Below are 25,121 nucleotides of genomic sequence, written 5' to 3' on the forward strand. Positions count from 1 at the left end.
AAACTCTGGATAAAGGCATATTCTGCGCTGGATATTTGAACGGAACTATTGTGTGCAACGGAGATAGTGGCGGAGGAATTTTCTTCCAAGTGGATAATGTATGGTATTTGGGTGGAATAGTATCCTACTCCCAAAAACGGGACGATTCCAACCTATGTCAAGCCAAAAGCTATGGAGCATTTACTAACGTTCGTGAATACTTGCGATGGATTTCGTCGGTAACAAATCTTATGTTTCATGATGTTCATTATGTGCCAACCGCTGAAGGTTTATAAAATAACGCATTTGATTTATTAACCAACTGGCAATGATTACTAAACTGATCCCATTTTCAGGTCCCAGTTTTGAGCGATGTGAAGCCAAAGAGGCAAGCCCATTCATAGTTTACCCAAACTTACTGCCAAGGAACTGCGGTCTCTATTCCCCTAATCGCATTGTTCAGGGACGCAAAGCAAAAGTCTTTGAGTTCCCATGGATGGCAATCCTTATATATAATAACACTGATTCACCAATTGAACTATTCTGCACAGGGGCGCTTATCAACAAGCGTTACGTGCTCACGTCGGTTTATTGCGTTGATTCCAGCAAAATAATGTAAGTTGTTTATTGAAGTTATTAAAATTTTAAGTTATATCTATAGATAATCTCTAAATTTCCAGCCTTAAGGTTAAATTAGGTGAGCATACCATTGGAAAGTACATAGATTGCAATGGCGAAGGCGAAGACAGAGATTGTGCTCCGCCAGTTCGTGACTACGGGATTGAATGTATCGTTCGAAACCAAAATTACGAGTCAGACACCAGGCTTCACAACATCGCTCTTATTCGGCTCGACAGGGACGTTCCATTCGATGGTAATACATATTCACTGAATTGAAGAATCCAACTCAACATATTCACAATTGTAGATCACATTCAACCGATATGTTTACCGGTAACAAAATCATTAATGATGTTCAGTCCTGAGAAATACATCGTAACCGGTTGGGGAGCTACGGAACATGAGAGAGATTCTAAGACTTTGTTGAAAGCAGTGGTCATACCAGCGGAGCGTTCTATCTGCCAGAAATGGATGGATCAACTTGATTTGAAGCTGGATCCAAGCCAGTTATGCGTAGGAGAAGTAAACGGCGCAAACGCATGCAACGGAGACAGTGGCGGACCTTTGGGATACACTGCACTTTACAATGGGATGCGTTTTGTGCAGTTTGGAATTGTCTCATATGCAAGCGGATGTACCTTACCAATCATTTATACTAATGTAGCACACTATATGCCTTGGATAAGAGCAAACATGCAACCGTGAAGCGCCAAACGTAGTTATTTGCTACGTTTGTCAACTTCAAATGGATGAAATAAATGAAATCTTTCAGGATTCAAGTAAACCAAAAACAATCTTTCCAGACAACTAGAAGTCGCATCAAGTTCACGTAATAACTCATTTATTCATACACAGTTCGAACGAAACGTGTAAATTTCTGAGACATATAATGCACATAATTGGAGCGTGGAGTATCATGGATATTTACATGATATGTCATGTAAACTTCAATTATATGTCATGTAATCCAGCAGAATCCTGAGTGGTTACATGACATATAACACATTTTTACATGATTTCAGACTTAAATTTACATGACGTCATGTTTACATTGCATGAATGAAGTTTACATGACGTGTAATCTTCATTATTTTTAACAGTGTACGAGTTAAATCACCGTGTTGCCAAATCGCCAGATTGATGAGTTTCCTCGCATAAAACGCTCTCTTTCTGAGTTCATTTGTACCTTTTGTTTCTTCCCGTACATTCGTGCAAAATAAGTCGAATCAATCCGTAGCAGCTGTCAAATCAACATTTGTTATCATAAGTTAAATCGCGTAAGATCATAGGTAAGTTCGGTAGAAAATTTATGCACTCGCATTGTATGCTATTATCCATCGCATAATATATGCACGTACCGTTTTGATTCATATTACGGACAGCTTCAAATTCCGGACACTCTACTTTGTATGGGTATATCGCCTCCACTTTTGTACGTATAGAAGGCTTTGTCGCGACATCTTATAAGTGAAATGTTGCACGCACAAAGCCTCCAGGTGATTTCGTTATATGTACATTTTGGTTTTCTGGTTAATAGGTACTAATAATATTTTATATTGTCCCATATGGGCATTTTTTTTAAATTATCGGACAGGTTTAGGCCGGAGGTTCTTCGATTTATATGAAATTTTTACCAGAGGTAGAGCTCGTGGATATATGACCAAAAGTGAAATTCAAAAAAATTATAGTGGCCTATTTTCCCGGCAAACTCTAGATGAATTTTCACGATTTCCCTATATACCTCAAACTTTAAAAATTCATATCTCCTAAACTATGCATCGTAGAACAAAAGTCTTTTAGTGAAATCGAAAGGAAATTTCCTCAGCAATCTAAAGAAAAAAGTAAAAGATACCACTTTGGCGTCTATGGACGAAAGTTCATACTCTAATTGATGAAACAAAAAATATTTTTTTGAAAATTTGACGATAGTTTTTCCGCTATTTTTCCGGCAATTTTCTTCATGGTGAAAAATTTTCCGGGAAATGTTTTTCTTTTTATATTTTTAATAAATTGCTGAGGAAATTTCCTTTCGATTTCACTAAAAAAAACTTTTGTTCTACGATGCATAGTTCAGGAGATATGAATTTTTAAAGTTTGAGGTATATAGGGAAATTGTGAAAATTCATCTAGAGTTTTCCGGGAAAAAAGGCCACTATAATTTTTTTGAATTTCACTTTTGGTCATATATCCACGAGCTCTATCTCTGGTGAAAATTTCATACAAATCGGAGAACCTCCGACCCAAATTGTCCGTTAATAAAAAAAAATCCCCATATAAAATATCACATGTGACTTTTTTGTTGTAGTTAAGTTGCCTGGAAATAACTATTCTGCATGCTACTGTGGGATGATAGTGCTACCTAAGGCTAACTATCAACATCTAAACTAATACAGTGATAAGTATTTTGATCTAGTAGTAGTATGAACCACTGCGACCAGTTTGGATTGATCTTTTAAGGTATAGGGCTCTGCACTGTTTTGATTTAGTATGGGGTTTTGACGTTTACTGGCCTTGTTGTTTACAAATTTTATGTAAGAGTGAAAGAGAGAGGACGATTTTTATGCAGTGACCCATACCCCATAGAGAGAGGAGACAGCTCTCTGACAGCTGGTGTGTTTTCTTGTCTTATTTGATTTCTTCTTTTCTTTGGGTTGTTCACAATGGTTCAGATAATCCAATCTAAGGAGAATCCATTTTTATATCAGAACATAAAATTTAAAAATTCCATTAGCATTTTGAGGGTGGTACACCAGTCGAAACAATGGGGGAGGGGGGGGGGGGGGGTGCATGATGAAATCCAAAGTTTTGAACCTGATGTCAATAAAAGTTAGCAAATCTTTCTGCCCTAAAAGTTTGCATCATTTGTTAACTTAATGTTTCTGTAGTTGAATTTCTCATTTAAAAAAAAAATCCAATGATAGCCTGCCATTTCATCTTACCCCAGCCGTTCCAACTTGTCCCGGTGTACCTTACAATCGCCTGGAATTTCAATTACTTCTACCTTTATTTTTGCCAAACCAATGTGCGTTTTTCAGTGACAGTTGGTGACGGACTCGCGAAAGTATTGTTTGCATTCCTTTGTGTCCAATTCGCGTTGTGCGAGTGAAAAAAAAAAGAAATATGCGAACGCGAGTGACAGTACACTGAGAACAGCGTTGCGGTTGAAAATACTATATCAGAGGGTTAAATTAAATACACAACGCCACTTGATTTGTGCAGACTAAATTCGCATTTATTTAGAATATTTTGTGCATTCAATTTTACCATGGCACCATTTTTATAGTAAAAATGACTATATCATGGTTAAAAACTTGCAGCAGACTAGAATCGAACCGAGGATCTGGGGATTGTCAAGCGCGAACGCTAGCCGCTCGGCTATCGACGCGGTTGGATTGAGAGGGAACAAAACGCAAATAAAAAGCGTTCATGATAGCTCAATCGTGGTTGGAATGGTAATTTAAAAAACACGTTCATGGTTCTCATTACTGCAACGCTTGTTTCAGTGTAGTATTTGATCCGTTGAATCTGTAAGTGCACTTCTGAAGCCCAAGCAGGTGGTTTCGTTTTTTCACCGCCGGATTGATTGTTTGTTTTTCGGTTTCCTCGTGTTGCTAGGCAGTGCGGAGTGCATTTGTGCTTTTGTTTTGTGTAATCAGCGCGATTTTTGCATGAAAAGCAATGGACCTATGCACGGGTTCACTATTTGACGTTTGAGCGGTGCCGTGTTATTTACGTGACCATGGCAACGAGTGAATTCGGCACCGCTCAAACGTCAATTCATTGAACTCGTGCATTGGTCCATAGTGTTATTATTCTCGCGTCTCCAGAGTGATTTCCTTCTCAGTTAGTATGTGTTAAGTGAAGCTGAAAGTGGATTGCGGCTGCTCAGTCAAGGATGAAGGATCAATTGATGAGCTCGTTTCATGCTTTATCAAATCTGTAATGACATTATCAAATCTGTAAACTATGTATGACTGCACATTTAATCGTTACAACGGTGGGACGTAAATATGATTTTTAGGGAAGAGTAAAAAAAAAAATCACTTACAGAATTCTTGAAGCAATCCCAGAAAAAATCAACGGACCAATCCTTGGGAGGATTACTTGAGGAAACCGTGGTGCATTTGCTGGAAAATATCTTATGGAATCCTTGGTGGAATTTAATTCCTCCATGGTACAATTTCTGCAGGAATATCTGGTGGAATCTCTGTTACAATTGATAGCGAAATCTTTATGTGAATTGCTGTAAGAAGGAATACTGGTGGAATTTATGGAGTATTTTTTGGCGAAATACCTGGAAAAATTACTGGCGGAATTTCTGAAGGAACTATTGGCAAAACTCCTGAAAAAATAACTGGCAAAAATAATACAGTTATTGCTAGTGGAATTTCTGAAAGTACCGCAGGTGTAATTTTTGTAAGGATCCATGATAAAATTGCTGGGAAAATTTCTGTTGGAGTTCCTGAGGTTATTGGTGGAATCACTGAAGTTATCACTGGTGAGTTTGGCAAACGGTCAAGGCTTACACCATTTTCAGCGGAATTCAATGATGAGATTTAAGTGGAATTCCGGAAAGAATACCTGGTAAAATCCTTGGAGAAATTGATGAAGAAAGCCCTAGATGAATTTCCGAGAAAAAATATAATTGAGAATCTCTGAGGAAGACCGTTTTATGAAGGAATCATTGAAGGAATTTTCTGGAGAAATTGCGGAGTGTTTACTGAAGGAATTCCTGGCAGAGTCATTGGTGAAACTCTGGGAGAAATCCCAGGGGTAACTCTCGGAGGAGTCTCCGTAAGTATATATTTAGAAAATTTCCCTAGAACAGTTCTTTAAAAAATTCCTGAAGGAGTTCAAGGAATTTTGTGGAGGAATCCCTGGAAAAAAAATGCTGGAAAGAGGGTCTCTTCGGAATTTCTTGAAATCCATGGAGAATTCCTGGAAAAGTCTCAGATGTATCTATCCTTTTCGAAAACATCTAAAATATTTCATGTTGAAATTTTTAAAGAAATTCTCTGTAAGATTTAGGGTAGATGTTTGGGAGCTGGTCCTTATCTTCCTTCCGAGTGGACTGTATTTTTGGTGGCTACAATAAGCGAATCCTTAGGTGGCTGAAGTGGACGTCCGGCAATTATTGTGCGGCCAGCTGACCGATTCTTGATGGGGTTTCTCGGGGTTTTATCCACTCAACACCTCAAATTAACACTTCACAATTTATTTACGACAGTCCATTACACATTACATAAACACATTATTTAACAAATTACATATATTCTACTAACAACTAAGGTACAATATTTCGCGATTCAATTTCATGGGTTTCTCGGCTCCACCTGAGCCCCTTGCCAACGTATTTCACACTACTCTATCGGTTGAATGAGCGATCACTCGATGATCTCGTCCTCGGGTGCATTTCTTCCTCTATAAGGATTCTTGAACCGAGGGGTCCGTCAAAGTAACTCAGCACTCGAACAGTAGAAGCACCGGTTTTGGCCATACGCCAGTTGTAGCCATAGGGGATTATACACCGTTTTACATAACCAATCAGCATGAAACCTTTTGTGTTCAGTAGATCGCATTCACATGATAGAGCTACATTAATTTACTCGTCCATATTGATTCAAAACATAGGAAAAACAATTCATTTTCCTTATAATTTTAACTCCCATACACCTAATTTAGCCAGGGCACTCCTTATTTGGCCACTCACATGAGAAATCAATTAGATTGGCCAATTTAGGAACCGAAGTTAAATCTCTGGCTGAAACTGGTTCCGTTGGCCTATATTGACCAACGGGATTTTCAAAGCGAAAAAATGGTTTTAGCTCAGTTTTGATATTTACACAGATAATATGGATTTAAAGCTAGCATTTGACATATTTGTAGTATAAATACGGCTTCCCATTTATTTTTTATTGACATTTTCTCTTAGGCTGGCCAAAATCGGTGCTTTTATCCTACTGCGTTTTCTGGACAAGTTTTTGTATAAAATATTGAATTAGTTTATGTTGAAATGTTCTTGAAGAAATTCGTTGAGAGCTTCTTGAAGGACTTTCTGAAGTAATTCTTGAGCAAATCCTAGAACAAATTCCTAACAGAATTTCTGAAGAAATGCCTAGAAAAAATTGCAGAAAGAATTCCTGGAAGAATCTTTTGTGGAACTCTAAAGGTGTCCTATGGAGAATTATCGAAGGAATCCTTAAATTAATTTCTAGAAAGTGAATTAAGATATTTGTCCAGGTAAAAACTTTGAAGGAGTTACTGAAATGCCTGAATTATTTCTAGAAATCCCTGTAGGAATTTCTAAAACAAATCTGTGTACGAATCTATTTGAGAATTTTTCGAAGAAATCTGTCTGTAGGTTTCCTTAGAGAAATTTCTGGAAATTATCTTAAATGTTTCTAGGAGATATCTTTTGAGGAAATCTGTAATCCCTGGAGAAGTTTTCGAAAACATATCTGAATTAATATCTCGGAAATTGCAGATGAAATGTTTGAAGGAATCATTGTGAGAACTTTGGAGGAATTCTTGGAGAAATTTCTGGAGTACCCGTTGAGAAATTTCTTGGAAATATCTGAAATATGTCTAGGTGAAATCTTTGAAAGAATTACTGAAATCCTTGGAGGAGTTTTTGAAAAAATCCCTGAATCATTTCGTTAAAATTTTGTAACTGGAGAAATTCTTTAAGAAATCTAAGAAGGATTTTCTTGAGGAATACTGCGAAGGTATCACTGGAGACATTTTCATGATGAATCCCTAGAGGAATCTCATTGGGAATTTTCGGAAGAATCCCTGGTAGAATTTCTGGAGGAATTCCGGGTGGGTTGTATTTAAATTATTTCTTGGTGAATTCTTTGAAGGCATTATCATTTATATCTTGAAAAAACGATCCTTGAATCTCCCCGATATATCTTCGAAGTGGATTTTCGAGAAATTTCTGAGAGAACTCCTGGGCAAATTCCAGGAGAAATCCCTGGAAGATCCTTTTTAGAAATCCCTGGGGAAATTGAAGAAGTAAATCTTGAAGAATCCCTGGTTAAACTCAAAATTCGAAATTTGAAAGAATGCTTAGATAAATTTTGGGAAAATATCCGAATTAAGTCGAGGGGAAATCTATGGAAGAATTACTGAAATCCCTCCATGAGTTTTCGAAAATATCTCTAAATTATTATGCGGTGAAATATGTCTAGAGCAATTCCTTGAAAAAATCGCTGATGGAGTTTCTAGACGAACTCCTGGAGACATTCTGTGGAATAATCCCTCGAGAAATTGCAGAACTTTCTGATGAAACTCTGATGGAGTCCCTTTGGGAATTTCTTGAAATAATCTATGGAAGAATTCAGGAAGGAGTTTTTGAAGGAATCCTTGGAGAAATTCTTTGAACGTATCAGAATTATGCCAAGGTAAAATAATTACTGAAATCCTTGGAGGAGGAGTTTTTGAAAAAAAATCTGAATTATTTAGCGATGAAATTGTCCTAGAGAAATTCATTGAGAAATCCCTGAAGGATTGAAAATATCTGAATTATTTCATGGTGCAATCTTTGAAGAAATCATTCAAAGAAACACTGGAGCACCTAAATAAGTTTTCAAAAATATCTCTGAATTATTTCCTGGCAATATGTCCTTAGAGAAAATCCTTGAGAAATTCAATAAGGAGCTCCTGGAAAAAATCCTGAGGGAATCTATGGACAAATTTCATACAAATCTTAGCAGGATTCTCATGAGGAATCCCTATTGGAGTTCTTTGTACAAGTAATTTCTGGAGGAATCTCTGCTAGCACTCTGGAGGAATTCCTGGTGGAGTTCTTGTCCCTGGAGAAATTCGTAGAGAAATTCCTGAAAATTTTATAACAAGACTCTAACAAGATTTGTTATTTTTTTTTTTGTAACATGGTGTGTTCTAAAATGTATTGTAACACATTCTGATTTAATCTTGTTATGTATAATTGGAAAAACATTCATCAACACAAATTTCATCAACGGTAGATTCTTATATCTCAATATGATATATTTGTGTAATAATTTTGATATGATCTGCTAGTCGGGATTCTATTAGAGTTACAAAAATAGTAATCTCCAAAGTCTATTTGATTTTGTGAAAATGTGGGCTACTCTAATAGAATAACGCGTGCGTCATTAGAATCGTAATCTTATATTCTTTGAAAGGCACTTGCAAAATTTTGGCGGAAAAATACAAAAACTACTTAATAATAATAAAACAGCCATTGAAGTAATCGTGAAAAAGTTTGGGTTCACTTACCATGCAAGTAAATCATTTTCGTTAATATCTATGCATGTTAATCGACCAACTCCAATAGTCCATAGCATACATAAATGTAAATAAATGGAACGTACATAATTAGTATGAGATTTTATAGAATTTTCAAGTATGAAGTAAGTTTTAGTTTTTCCAGTGTGTGTTTTGAAAAATGTTACGACTTTAAGTAAATAAAAATAAAAAAAAATGTTCACGTCAGAATGAAAAAATATCAAATCATTTCCTTTTCAATGTGTCACAGAGAGGTCAAACTTTTCAGGGCGTTTACGAAAAAAATGTATATGTTTTTTTTAGATAAATGATAAATGGTGATCATTTTCACCTTAAGCATGGATTTTTAATTTGAAGATTGTTTTGTGAACTGAGAACAATATTGGTAAGAAAATTATGTACATAGGCCTAAAAGATTCGTCCTTATTCTTATTTGCTTTACTTGCATTTAGTTTGTTGAAAACACTATAGATAATTATTATTATACCATGCAAGAAAAACGATTTTTTTATAATAAAAGATAAAAACAAGTAACACTGTATTTCAGAAATGACCTTCTACAGATTCTCAATTGAAGGGTGAAGTTCTCAATCTATTACCATCAAGCTTTTTTCATTTGCTTAATTGAAAACCAGCGAACGGTATGATGTAAATGTAAAAGTGCGAAACGAAAGCACCGGTGTTTTCTGCATAATCAATCAATCTTCTATCTACTTGACTCAGACCCATTTGAGGTTTGCAAACCAATTGGATTCAATCATCTCATTGCTCCATTAAAGATACGATACCGTACAGACTATCTCATTGAGTGATGTCTGACAAAGCGTGTCTTCATTCAGAATCAGACTAAGTAACGATGATGTTGATGATTTTGATTGAAAGTCAGAAACTGCACGCCGAGTTTTGAGTAAATGTCAGTTTGTTTTACCAATAAGATATTAAATTCACTGAAAACTCAGAAATTGGAAAGACGTATACGCCTAATACATATATTACATGAATCCTTATTGTGTTTGCAATTTTATGGTAAATTATTTGAAGTTGCTCCCAAGAAAAACAAATTGAAAGATAGTCAGAATATCAAAACATTAGACGCCAGGTATATTTTGATAAGTAAAGATCAGTTATTATCATCAGAGTCACCACAATACCAAATATAGGCTTCTATTTGATTTCGGCTATGCACATCAAGCAAACGCGATACGAACTTAGAACGCTGATCTCAATCCCACTAGTTACATCATCTAAGTAAAGCAAGTGCTATCTTTAGCCTGTAATACGAATAATGGCTTCTCATATAATATGTTCTAATGCCTTTACCGTCGTCCCGGTTCGACTATAACACCAAGCACATCATCCCTAGTGATGTTTCTATTTCTAGAATCCCATTATAATCGAGCGCATGTGTGTGGTGCGGTTGGCAAGTCAATAAAACCATTTTATCGACGTTTGACACAAAATTGCCCTGCACTTTCTGCGGTAGCAACACTGACCATTACACAGCGTATCGAAAATTACATTCTTGCCTGGCTCAAGGATCAAATTATGTGTCTTTAGTAAATTTGGGGTTGTTGAATTTAATGCAGTTCTCAGAAATGTTCCAACACATCACAATTTTGAGCTACAGGCCGCCAAAGTGGTATAAAAGAGTGATTTAATTGATGTTGACATAAAATTTAGTATGAGTATGATTTATCAAACTTTCTAGTGGCATTATCCATTGAACATGCACAATATTTTTGCAAATGATTTTTTTTACATGTTTGCAGTTCCTATACAAAATTCTTTGTTTCTTTTGTCTAGCTAAATATAATAAATTACTTAATCATCAAAAATAAATTTTGAGCATCGAAAGTAATATGAAATTTAATGATAAGTATTGTTTAACACTTAAAGTTCGAATTCTATGAGAAATTAAGCAAATAAATCCTCATACAAGCTGGTAAACTTGCATACAAGTTAATTGAAATCGTCAAATTCTGTTTTTTTTGACAGCCAATACATTAAAAACTAGACGTTCTATCATGTTTTGAAAACCGACAATGGAATAAGCAACCTTTTTTTTTCGAACCTTCTTCTTCTTGGCATTAACGTCCTCACTGGGACTGAGCCTGCTTCTCAGCTTAATGTTCAATGAGCACTTCCACAGTTATTAACTGAGAGCTTTCTTTGCCTAAGTTGCCATTTTCGCATTCGTATATCGTGTGGCAGGTACGATGATACTTTATGCCCAGGGAAGTCAAGGAAATTTCCATTACGAAAAGATCCGACTGGGAATCGAACCCAGACACCTTCAGCATGGCTTTGCTTTGTAGCCGCGGACTCTAACGACTCGACTAAGGAAGGCCTCCTTTCAGCAACTTTAAATTCGGTAAATAGCAATATTTGGAGCTTGAGACGAAACATTGTTCCGTAGTGTTATCGTTTGGCACACGCTGAATGAAATTATTATTAAATTGAAAGCGGATGGGAGGTGTTTGGTCACCGGGCATTCATTGGGAATCACACCAAAGGAAATGGAACATTTCTATCGAAGCAATTAGATTGCAGTAATGTCTGCCCACAGCTAAGAGCATGGTTATGTGATTGCACGTTTGTACATATTAGCAGGGACACATGTTCTTCCATTTGCGATAAGTTACTCAAGCCAACGCAATATGAAAGGATAGAATAATGGTGGGTAACTGTGCGATGGGCTACAGGAAAGAACTGAAAATTCAATTTGAAAGTTGGAAACAATGGAGGAATATTTGTCCTTGTTGGTCACATAAATTTCACATTAATTAATTTAGATAACAATTGAATCAATTTAACACCACAATACTCGGTTCGTGACCGCATTTCTCCAACCACGATTCTGCCCAATGATCGATGCTGTTCTTTTATGCTGAAGATCCTAACCGTAGCCACTACCCAAACTAGGCAGGACAAAGCTTTTTACAATCTCAGCACGAAGAAGATCAGTAACGAAAAAAACAGATAGGTATCTATTAATAGTCGCCAAAGGCAAAACAGCACAGAGCACACTTTGTAAACCGCATAATGCGAACCCATATAGGTGATAATTTAATCTAAATAGCAACATATTCATCGTTCTACCCTTATTTAGCCTCAGGTTTGAGACTGAAGGGCAGCCGATTATCTCGGAGGAACACAAGGTCACCTCTCCGCTTCTGGTAGCGCTTAAAGGGCACAATACTGTGGAGGGCACCCTGGTACTCCACAGCGCCAGCGGTGGGCAAAAGTTCATTTAAGACAATCAATTTTAAAACTGTTATAACTAAAAATGGGTAAATATTTTAGCTAAGTTTGTTCAGCAACATTTAAGCCCATATGCTCAAGGTTCACTGTGTGGTATTTATTCAACTGCTATATTTTTTTTCTAGAAATGTTGATTATTCCACGAAGGTCCAACTTTTGACCCACCTTGCTCTACTTATTGTTCCAAAACACGTATACTAATAAATCTACAACAAAAATATTTTATCCTACGTCTGCTTGTCCCATTTTCTATAGGACTTCCTATATACATGGGACATCAATATAAATCCTACCAATCGGATTAACCAAACTGATTTAGATGATTGGATACTTCCCTCACAACTTGACTTTTACATTCAGATCAAAGACTCAACAGCAAATTTCAACAGTTCTCATCTTTTACCTTCTCGAAAATCACTTCCATCACTGCCGCAGATATCCCAAAAAAAAGTACTCTTACACTCAATTTAATTTATCAACTCATCATTTTTTCTCTCTCTCTCTCTCTCCCTCTCGCAATCAGGGTATTCAAGAAGACGTCATCCAATCAGCTGCTAACACTGTACCTCGGCAGCCGGGAACTGGTGGCCCGGAAAGGAGCTATCGAACCACTCAGGGGTGTCATCTACATCGATCCCAAAATCATCAACGATGCCAAAATCTACGGGCAGCTGACGTTGACCTTCCGGTAGGTAATTTATTGGATTTTTTTCTGACTTTTCGGTACCCTCTTTATTGGAGTTTTGAAGATATTGACGAGCCTCGTCGCTGTGGCGGGGTTGAAATCGAAACCATTTCAGTAATGAGCTGATTTTTCCACTGACGATAGATTCGATTCATGTTTGGGTGAGCAAATGATAAGTTCATGTTGAGATTAAATTTTAATCAGTGTATATTAAACTGTCCCATGAAGTATGTAATTTGAAGCGAAATGATTTTTGTAACTTTGTATCATGCATCTGAAACTATAAAAACTAAATAAACTTAAAAATATCGAAACACATTTTTGACTAAGTTTTTTCTAATCCTATACAAACCTTCAGAAATCGTTCTACTTCAAAGAGAAAACCTTCAAAAAGTTTAATTCGATACTACTCAAGAATTTACTATACCAGAAGTAAATTCATCAGAAGTTTGTTCAAGTTTTCAAGGAATTTCTCAAGGAAATCCTTCTGAAACTTGTTCTGGAATTCCTGCAGGAATTTCTCCAAAGATAGTTTCTAGAACTCCTTCAAGAATATCTTTTAGAAATATGTCCAGATGTTCCTCTAAGGACTCCTTTGGCTTCTCCAGAAACAGCACCAAAAAATGTGCCTTAAACTCTAAAGAAAGGTTTCTTCAATAACTTAAAATATTTTTTCAAAAAATCCCCCACAATTTTTTCTAAGGACTTTTGTATAGTTGTACTACTACGAAAAGGATTGATTGGTATTTCTCAAATATTTCCCCCATGAAGATCTCCAAAAATGTCGTCTAGAATTCTCACTAGGAAATATTTTAGGGATTGTCATAAAAGACTTTCATAAGAAAATGTTTAAAGGATTCCCAGAGATAAAAAATAAGACTTCTTTTCTTCGTCAGATAACTTCTGGAGAATTTCTTTTTTTTAACGGGACATTCTAAGTAAAACTCTGTAATTGCTACTGGAAGAACTTCATTGGAAATTTCTAGAGGAATCCTAGAATGTATTTTGGGAAAACTTCATGAGAATCTTCATAGGCGTAGCCAGGATTTCCATCACAGGGGGGCAAGTGGCCTCAAAACCATATTTGCGAATTTCATCCAAAACGATCATTATACACAACCTCTTCACCCTTTTGGCATGAAACGTTAAACTTTGAAGGTTATCCACATCCTTTTCCCTTCGCAGTTAGCAAAGTGAAGTTCAAAATGCATCTTTTTTCAGTTTTTTATCTGAGTAATGGGTCCATTAACATTCAAACAAAAACCCTTTGATTGGAAAATGCCTGAAGATTCGATTAACAAAAAGCTCCATTTAACGACAGTCAAGCCACGGAAAATAAGGATTTTATAAAGTTTATTTGAAAACTCACAAAAATAAATTTTACATTCATTCTTATAGAAAAAGCTGCTAAATTTCTTAAGGCATATCGCAAGTATTCTTCCAAGGAATCAGACAGAAGTTTCCCCGGAAATGGTCTTCGGATTCAGGTAGAGATTTGTCCAGGATTTGCTTTTGATTTTTCTTTAAGGTAATATGTAGTCTTCAAGAATTAGTTTTTCAGAAAATCTTCAAGATAATTTATCGAATTAATTGCTTTGAAAAGAGAAGGTGAGAGTTCAAATTCCGTACAAAAATTTATTGAGAGATTTCTCAGTAAACTATTCCAATGATTTTTTTTATGAATTCCACCTAATATTTTTAAGAGCTCAACTACCAATACATCTAATTTTCCAAAGATGGCTTCAAATAATTCCTCTCAACTTCATTCAGGAATTACGCTGAAAATCTCTCTCAAAATGAATTCAAGGATATTGTCAATGTATTCCAAGAATAATTTCAAGATTTTTTAAGGAATTATTTCAAATTTCTTCTAACATTTGTCTTGGCATATACTTACTCAAAATATTTCCTAAACACTGCCAACAACTTTCCATCAATTCTATAACAAAATCTGCACCGAGTTCTTCCCTGAGAAATTTCTCTAGAGATTCTCAATAAAACTTATACAAGGAATTATCTTTTTTTTCATAAGTATCTTTAAGAAAAACTAAGATTTTTTTCAGATCGTCAATATTTCTCCGAATTTCATATACAGATTTCAAAATAAATGTTCCCAAGAATGCTCCAAAAATTCATCGAGGAGTTTCTTATGACATTCCTTCTATAAACACTCCAGAAACTATTTCAGAAACTCATCCAAGGATTTACCCAGAATTTTTTCTAAGAATATCCCTCTCAGAAACTTGTTGAAGCCCAGAAGCAATATTCTGAAAAAATCCTACGGATTCTGCAGAGGAAGTTTTGGTGTTCTAAGAATATTTCTAGATAAAAAGCCCTGATAGAAGCATAAGATAAAGTACAGGAAAATCTCTGGAACAATATCTGATACATCTATGGAATGAATTTTATTAGAATATTTGGAGAAATCATTAAAAAAATCTTTTTTTTTTCTAGAAAAACTATTTCTGGAGAAATTTCTACGATTGTATCTAGATTATTAAAAACTTATTACTTTGAAGAATCCCTTTTGAGGTTTGGAGATGTTCCTAGTAAAATTTCTAGGAATATTTCCTGAAGGAATTTCTTTGATAATCTTTGCAGATACTGATTATATGCTCAGAATGATCAAAAAAAAATTTTTCCGCTAAAAAAACAGAAGAAACTTAGTGGAATTTCTGGAGTTCGTACAAAAGTTCTAAGAGTCATTCCTGAACTAAATTTCATGGAGTTATCTATAAATCTCATGCAATTTCTAAAAGAATATCTTGAATTGACTAAGGAATAAGAAAAAACTTCAGTGATTCTTAAAGTGGAATTCCGGGATTTCTGATCGAATTCAACAGGAAATACATGAAAAATTTCATAAAAATATACAGAAGTATTTCATAAAGTATAATCTTAGGCGAATTATTAGAGGAACTTCTATAAACTTTCCTGTAAGTTCCTTGTTAGAACTCTTGAAACAATTCATGAAGCCTTGTGTTTTGAAGAAAGTTCTGCTAGCACTACAAGGCTGCATTCTCAAACAAAAATCTTGAGCTATTCTTGAAGACCCATTGAAGGAAATCGAGATTTACCGAGAGAAACGGTTTCTGGGGTAAACCTAGAAGTGATTATTTATCAAATCATTGAAAAATCTAGAGAAAAACATCTAGAAAAATCTGAGAGGAACTCCTAAGGAATATGTGGAATTATCTCTAATTCATGTTTTTGACATATTATTTGATAAATTCCTGGAACAATTTGAACTTTTTCAATTCCGTTAAATATTGTTGACAGATTACACAAAAGACATATTGCAATCTGTTTGACGATACTATCAAGTGATATCTTGTGAGATCTTGAGAAAAAGCGTAATTGTTTGAAGTTGAAGAATTCTTCAAGAAGCAGTAGCGTAGCTAGGGGGGTGCGGTGGGTGCGGTCCGCACCGGGCGCCGAGCTTCTAGGGGCCCCAAAATCGCAGTACGGATATCTCATAGCATTGAAAGATCGACATAGCTTGTGAAAAACTGGCAATTTGTAAGATCCCAAAAAAAAATGAGCATGACAAGCAGACTTGGATCTGCGATGTTCAGGGGCCCCTTGATTATCCCTTATTTTTAATATTTTAGAGTGGGCTGAGGGCTCCGGAGGACCGTGAATAGGGGCCCCTAAAATGTGGGGCCCACAGTCACGGTCCTACCGGGGCCCACAGCCCAACCTAAATCTGTCCCACATTTTACACATTTTAGGGATAGAGACGAACCAGCCTCGGGCTGAAAATCTCTTTAACCCTTCTACCGGCAGCTTCATTTTTTCCCGCAAAATTCAAATTCAAATCGTTATAACTTTTTTGTTTTTCGATATTTTTGCACCATTTTTTCACAAGTTCTCAAACAACTCTTCTAGTTTAGGAATCCGTGCCGATATTCATTATTGGTGATCTGGTTTCAAAGATATTCCGATGTTCCTTGGGGGACCGAAATTTTCCATATAAAATGTCTTTGGCGGCCATTTTGTTTTTGATCAATTTATCAAAAAATTAAAATATGGACTATATAATGTCAGGTAATAAGGAGCATCTCTGAAAAAAATCATACAAATCGGTTCAGTATTCTTGGAGATATCTGAAAATTACGATATGATGTTTTTTAAAGTTTTTAAGATCTTCATTTGGCCAGCGTGGTTCCAGAAACCTAAATGGTCATTATTTAAGACGGCTGCACCAAATTGCTTCATTTTTTCACAACTTACTTGATGTATTGTTCCGAAGAGTGAATATCCGAATACCGTGCACCCCCGCTAATTTGAACGGTACGTCATGCAAACCATCGGGGTTCATTTTTAATTTGAACATCGTGTTTCTGGTTACCTCTTACACTGTTTTGTTTTGATTATGCGTTCCGTTCCACAGCGTTCCATCTCACTGCACTCCGTTCCATGAGCTAAATGACGTTTGAACCATTTTTAATCTGAACGATGTGCAAATTAGCGGGGTACAGATTAAAAAGTGTTCAGATTAAATGTGGTCAAACCAACGGGGGTACCCGGTACGATTACATTTCTGTAGCCTGAGAAATTACCGGGGGGTTCTAGTTACGGGTCGGTCCCCCAAGGAATTTTGGAATATCTTCAAAACCAGATGACCAATGATCAATATCGACGCAGATCCTAAAACTAGAAGAGTTTTTTGAGAGCTTGTGAAAAAATGGTGCAAAAATATTGAAAAACAAAAAAGTTATAACGATTTTAATTTGAATTTTGCGGGAAAAAATGAAGCTGCCGGTAGAGGGGTTAATAAAGAAAAAAAAAAACATTTTAGGGACCTCCGCGAATATTTGTATTGTAAGTTATTTTTCTTGTTGTTGTTCAATGGATAGCACGCATGAGAAATCCGAGTCTTCTAATAGCTAAACGGGGCCCTAATGTAGATACTTAAGTAGACTGAACTACCTATGTTGAAGATGTTGAGTCTAACTACGGCTTTGGATTCATAATTATATAATACTAGTGGTCCCGGCAAACTTCGTCTTGCCATCAAGTAGGCTATTGAAAAACGCTATGGATCGTCCCATAAAAAATGACAGTTCCGTTCACGCTCGTTTTTTCAACTTTCTCGGTGAATATCCTGGGATTTTTATACACACAAACACGTCGGAAAACTTGAAGAATAAAACGGAAAAATAATCATTCAAATCGGTTGACCCGTTTGGAAGCCATTTCGTGACATACAAACACCACTCCATTTTTATTTATATAGTATATAATTATTATAAAGTATTAATATCTCAAACATTGAAATTTGAACAAAATGTACACTTTTAGCATTTAACTCATGTACAGTCAGTGACATAAGTTAGTAACCAAATGCTGTTTTTCCATACAAAATGCCCGACTTACCGTTTTCGAATTAAATTAAAAACTCTCTCGGTTACTTACTTTTGTCTTTGAAAAACCCTCTGAAACTCTATGTAAAATGACTGCAATGTAATAATTTCCTTACAGGCACAATTTCAAGTTATTTGTAGTTCGTCATCCAAATTTCAGCCAATTCGGACAACCAGAAGCTGAGATACAGCACCCCAAACTTGGGCATTTTGTATGGAAAAACAGCATTTGGTTACTAACTTATGTCACTGACTGTACATGAGTTAAATGATAAGGGTGTACATTTTGTTCAAATTTCAATGTTTGAGATATTCTCAAAAGCATGGATTTTGTAGAATGAGTAAGCCAACGACTTTAGGTCGACTACTGGGGTACAATTTCGAAAAACAAAAATCGCTCGTGTCACGAAAAGTAATTAGATTTTGACTGTTAATAACATACTAACGCCCGAATAGATTTTTGAGATTTTTGCACCAATCGATTGGAAATCTTTCTACGAATCGACTCCTATAATGCAAACTATTGATTTTCATGACTAAACTGTTGATAAATAGGTAAATATCGAGGCATGTCTTATTTTCCATAGAAAAGCACATTGTTCTTGCTGTTATAAGGTTTTGACGTTTGAAGTTTACATGCACCATAATTTCTATTTTCAATAATGTTGAAAAACTGAATGCAGGAAAACAAGTACGACGGTCAGCCTCTTTGACTCATGTGCCAAAATTTTCTAATAAATGTGTTTTGACGTTGGGTAATGTCCTCCGGCAACATATGGGGGTACAATTCCAAAAAACGGAAAATTGAGCATGCGACGAAAAACGGTTTTGACCGCTAACAACTCAGCCATTTATCGATAGATTTTCAATATTTATCCATCAATCGATCGGAAATTTATTCAAATTTATTCAAATGGAGAACACTATTAATTATTAGCAACAAACTTTTGAAAAATCGTAAAATGTTGACCCCTTTCTTATCTAACCCATCACGTTCAAACACATTTATGATATGTGTTTCATTAACTGTTTCTTATGTATTTATTCCATTAGAAATTCGTATGAAATTCCTACGTGTTTTTGATAGGAAGCTGACTCTTTTTCACAAGTGTTACTAATTATTGTCATACGCACACTTATGAATCTCTATCGATAATATTATGTTGTTCACTGAGGAAATCGAACGTATATGGTACATAAGATTTTCTTATGGAATAGCGATATAAGAAGTATTTTGTTTTTCATTCGATAATCTTATAATATTCCATAAAAGACTTATGAAATAATACTAATAGCATAAACAGATATAATTTTATAAGAAACTCTATTTGGTAATTAAACGGTTTGATCGTTGGCTTTTATAAGACAATCTAATGGAGTCCGTTTTTGGTAAAAAAAAAATAATACAAAAATCTTATGAATTACGAGGAGCGATGTCAATAACATAATATTATCGATAGAGATTCATAAGTGTGCGTATGACAATCATCAGTAACACTTGTGAAAAAGAGTCAACTTCCTATCAAAAAACACGTGGGAATTTCATATAAATTTCTAATGGGATAAAGACATAAGAAGCAGCTAATGAGACTCATTAGAAAAACTTGTGTACTTCCATCGATCATTGCGTTCATAATACAAATGAGTGTAATATCATAAGATACTCTTAAGAAGGATCATAGATTTCAATTATGGACCATTAGGTATTCAGAAAATCGCTCATTGAATTTAAGTAAAAATAGGTATTCAAAAGATCACTAATGACAACGACAAGATTTTTTTGTGAATATCGGACGTTTTGTGTTTTACAAGAATCTCATAAAAGAGGGAAACCCAGCCAAGAAAGCAATTCACAAACGTTCTCTTATGAAATTCGTACGTAATTTTTGGCTCCGTGTAGTGGGAAGCGGAAACCAAAAATGTGCGTGGATCTAACGTTCGACCAGAATATCTATTTCAAAAGCAAAAGTTACCGCTCATGCTTCTTCTTCCATCGACCGGTTCTTTTGTTGAAGTGTTAATCGACCAAAAAAATAATAACACAAAATGTCCATAATAGGTCATAATTGACATACAACAAACAGTGTGAAAATTGAGAAATTTTTGCAGAAATTAATTATTTTTTCCGAAATAAACATAAGCAACAAATCCAGGGAACTTTTTCCAGCACTTTCATGTAGAAACTGTACAGAATGTTCAAAACAATGCCAGTAGGACTTTTCTAATAATTTTTGGAAAATATAATATTGCTAGTAATAATCTATCTGGCTTTCCTATATGGTTGTAAATTCATTAAAGGATTTTTAATGAAATTGCCACATAAAATCCGAAATTTTATACCCGGATTTTCTCAAGGATCGTTCAAGAAATCCTACAGAAATCATTCTATGAACTTATCAAGGTTTTAACCACTAAGAAGCCCTCTGAAAACCACTAGAGAGATTTCTTGGCGTACCGTTGGCCAAGAAATCACGTGGGTTTCCTAAGTATTCCTTTACCACTAGCTTCAGGGATTCTTTGTTTTATTTATTTCAAATATATTTTCTGAAACTTATTTTAGGATTTTTCATCTAGTATTTATCTTAGAAGTTTGAATTCCTCGAATAATTGGAAATCCTATTAGATTCATCCATTACTACAATAAGTCCTAATATTCCCAGAAACTTCTAAGTGATTCTACCTGTTTCTTCAAGATTATTTTTATATATTCTAACAAGACTTCTGTTTTTAGGAGTTTCTCAAAAATGAAAAAAAGAATCCAAAAATTTCAGGAATTTCGACAGAGTTCCAAGAAAATATTTTTACTTCAGCAGAAATCCTGCATGTTTTTTAAGGTATATTCCAAAATTTTATCTCAGGATACCTCTATGAGTTTCGCTGGGATTCCTCATAAAATAATATCAATAATAACATCAAACATTTCATCCTTGATTGCCTCCTAGATCTGCATAAAAAACTACAAAAAATCAATGATTTGCGCAATACTAAAGTAGAGCCGTTTCATCACCTATTTTCCTATGAATTGATAAATTTTTCCACGAGCCTTTAAAGCGTTCATCTAGGTATAACCGTAAGCAAACTACTAAATACCGTACATCATACAGAAAGTTATCCAAGAATTCAGGAAGAAAGAAAGAAAAGGTATTTTTGATTCCTAAATCCTCGTACGGTTTAATTTTTACTAGCAGAATATATGTTGACCTTTAAATCACGTTTTTTTAATATTAAACGTTTTTGACAAACATATGTAGGTATGTGTAAGCTAATAAGACATATTTTGCAATCCTCTATTTGAGGGGCCCCCAAATCTACCTCCGCACCGGGCCCCCAAAACCCTAGCTACGCCACTGTCAAGAAGTCAATCAGAACGCAATTATTTTGAAATATGAATGCTCAATTTCCGTGGAATTTTTTTCCATCGGCCAAGGAGGGCAAGGCAAAGCTAAATTCTCTACATGATATCTGGAAAGATCTTTGACAGTCTGATTTTGAGTAAGACTTACTTATTATCTGAGATTTATTATCTGATATTTAGGTACGCGTTTTTTTTAGATATGCTGAAAACAATCTTTGGAAAATCATAACAATATGTTATCGTTCATAGCAAGCGAGTTGATTTTAATTTTTTGCTGTCGGTCATGGGGGGGGGGGCTTTCTCTGCTCACCTCTAGCTACGCATATGAGAATCTTACTGATGAGTTCCACAGGCAATTTATGAATACATTAAAAAATGATTGATCCTAAAGAGTTTTCTGGAGGGCACTGAGTAAAAATTTCTGGAAAAAATCATGCGACAACTTAGAGAGGAACTTTTCTTTCTTCGATAATTCCTATAGATGCTGCTCCTTAGGATTCATCGATATCAGATTCTCTGAACAATTCCCTATTAACAATGACCATCGTGACGGCAGTCTTTGTTGACAAGCGCACGACAAGATTTTTCCAGACTTTTACCCAGGAATTCAAAAGAAAATGCTCAAGAGATTTTTCCAGAAACTCTTAAGGGAAATCTCTGTGACATTCTGTCAAAAACTCTATGGAGGATTTCTCAAGAAATGCCTTCAGGATATTCAATTTAATTCATTAATATCTCCGAACATAGCTCAAGAGTCAAGATTCTCTCAAGAAGTTACTGAACCTGTATTTTTTCCAAAATTCTCCTTTGTATGAATTTTACAATTTTGCCAATATTTTCACCATACATAAGGAATCAATCTACAGAGGCTCCAAATATTTCTCAAGAAATTTTTGAAGATCATTTTTTAAATTCAAGTTTTTCTGTAAAGTTCCTCAGTAACTGCTCAGCGATTTCTCCAGTGCACAATGGTCGATTTTAGATGGATTATGTCTTAGGTGAAATTGTTCGTAATTGAGTTTTGCATCTTCTAAGAGAATAGTTGAAAAGGGTGGGTCTTATTTAGGATTTAATTTTGACTCAATCTTTGTTGTTTGAGAAAATTTGTGGCTACGCTTTTCTACAAACTTTTAGAAATATTTTTTCTGAACAATGTTGTTGAAGACTCCTTTGACCTAACTCTTCATTTGAGCTAAATAAATTGAACCTGCAAGTTTTTGGTCTAACTTTTTCTTTTTCAATTTACGTAAACGTTGGTCTTCAGAAGAGTTGTAGACGAAAAAAATGATACATATTTTTGCTGAACATTGCAAATTTGTAATTTTTGTGATTTTGAAATTATAAGGAAGTTCAAGTGAAAAACTATAAAGTCGCATTAAGAAAAAGTTTAAAATTCAGATAATGTATTTTTTTGTAAACTGAAAAAAAAATCAATTCTAAAAAACACTTAAAAAACTCGAAATTCACATGGAACTCAAAAGATTTAAAAATTATAGACGTGCTACCTTCAGCAAGGTTTATGGACAAAAGATCGAAAGACAAAACGTTGAAAGGACAAAAGGTCAAAAGACAAAAGGACGAAATTACAAAAGGTCGAAAATGATATGCTTGGTGGGTTTTTTTTCCTTCTTTGAAAAAAGATTTTCGACCATTTGTCCCTTCTCTTTTGTTCTTCGACCTTTTGTCCTTTCATCCTTTTGTCTTTCGACTTTTTGTCATAGATTCCTTCAGCAAAGTTGTAGGTTTTAAGTAGATCTACAACTTTCTCGTAAACGTATACTTTCTGGAAAAATATGAAACAACACATGTAAAAATGATGATACGACTTAGATGTACATACATGTAAGTCCCGTTGTGTTCATTCATCATTCAAAGTTGTTTTGAACTTTGTATGGTTTTGAGATTTTATAATTATTTTATCATTACTCAGTGATATACAGAAAGGACCCGATTTTGGCAGCCCCTCGTTGACATTTAGGCTGACAAATGGGGTATCTGATAAAATCGGGACATTTCACTTTTGTTTTGTTTATCAACTTTTGACGTGTAAATATTGGTTTATGGCATTACAAACAGTATCGGCTTTAAAGACCAAAATAAATAACCTTATGTTATAACGAGTATTTTTTCTCTCTTGCCGTTCTCAAGTTATTGTGACTTTTAGATCAAAATAAATATTTTTATATATTTTTACCCATAAAATAGCTCAACCAGGTGTTCAAGTTCATATTGTCAAGTATATCAGTATAAATTAAAGCTAAAGGTTAAGGTATATCGAAACCAAATCTAAAATTTTCCAGAGCACAAATCTAAAGAACCAAACATTTATTCAAGCTGAAAATTTAATCGATTGGTCAGCACCAGCATGTGACCAATCGATTAAGTTTGCACCTTAAACGGTTGTCTGGTTCTCTGGATTCGTGTTCTTGAAAATTTCAGATCTGGCTTCAATCAAACATCTAAAATTGCACTAACACTTCAAAAGCACTAATCTTGCGACGAAACCATTCAAAACAGTGCATTTTTCCTTTTTTCTTTAGTGCCTTTGAATGGGATAAGTTTGAATTTGAACACGGTACTACATGACGAGATATTCTATTCAAAGAAGGCTGACAAAATCGGGGGTAGACAAAACCGGGGGCAAACAAAATCGGGGGCTGACAAAATCGGGTCAGCACTGTAATTGACATATAACTCAAAATGAAACAACTTCAGAAACTTTAGGTGTCAATGTGGCTGCTATTATTGTGATCGAATATAGATACAATGGTACAGACCTGTGAATGTGGTGAAATAATCTAACATCATTGCAGAAGCCAAGGTTACCAAAAATAACCTGTTCACTTGTCTAAGATTATTGAGAGAATAAATGTAAAGTTATATTGCTACTATTTGATTTTGATTTTTTTTTATTTACGTCTAGTAACATGTGATGTAGGTCCTACAGGTTTTGTTTCACTTTTCTCCAGATAGTTGCGTGTGGAAATGTTGTTGATCTAGTTAAAATCTACAACTTTACTGAAGGCAGCACGAAGTTAACATTAAAATATTGTAAGTTACAGATGAATTTAGAATTTTGTAAGTGTATTTTTGAAGTTTACTTTCTCAAGTCAGCTTTTTTGCTGTGTTATTTCTTTTTTTCCACAACTCTTTCGAAGACTACATTCACGTATAACTAAAAACAGAAAAGTTAAAGTTAAAAGTTTCGGGTCCGCTCTAAGTTAAAACTTTCAGAATCAATTCTCGATTACTTTTTCAAATCGACGTAAGTAACTTTCATATGGTTTTGAGAAAATTAATTCAGAAGAATCACAACCTGTCTTTTAAAACTGTTTTAAAATTAATCAACTTTTTAATTTTTTTTCGCCGTGTACATCGCTTTAATTTTGCATACATTAAGCTCGCGTTCAAAAACTAGGGAGTTCCTGTTATTTCCCACAAAAAAAAATTTTACAAAATGATAAGCCGATTTATTCAGTTACTTTCGACGTTTTTCTACCAGTGTAAAATCGGCTCAAGTAGTGTTTTGTTTTGATTCGTGGTTAAGTCACTTTGTCTCTCCATACAGCGGGGCGGCGAAAGT

At 35.0% G+C, this 25,121-nt stretch overlaps 1 protein-coding gene across 2 annotated transcripts in view; it reads left to right on the forward strand.

Moving 5' to 3' along the window:
• LOC5575719 (phosrestin-2) overlaps positions 1-25,121 on the forward strand; it is a 149,710-nt gene that overhangs the window by 21,020 nt on the left and 103,569 nt on the right. For both annotated transcript variants that reach the window (XM_021850170.1, XM_021850171.1), the window contains one exon: positions 12,656-12,820. In XM_021850170.1, coding sequence (XP_021705862.1) covers positions 12,656-12,820 — 165 coding nt within the window. The remainder of the gene's footprint in view (positions 1-12,655; positions 12,821-25,121) is intronic.

The sequence above is a fragment of the Aedes aegypti genome, chromosome 3 (assembly GCF_002204515.2).
Source record: "Aedes aegypti strain LVP_AGWG chromosome 3, AaegL5.0 Primary Assembly, whole genome shotgun sequence".
NCBI lineage: Eukaryota > Metazoa > Arthropoda > Insecta > Diptera > Culicidae > Aedes > Aedes aegypti.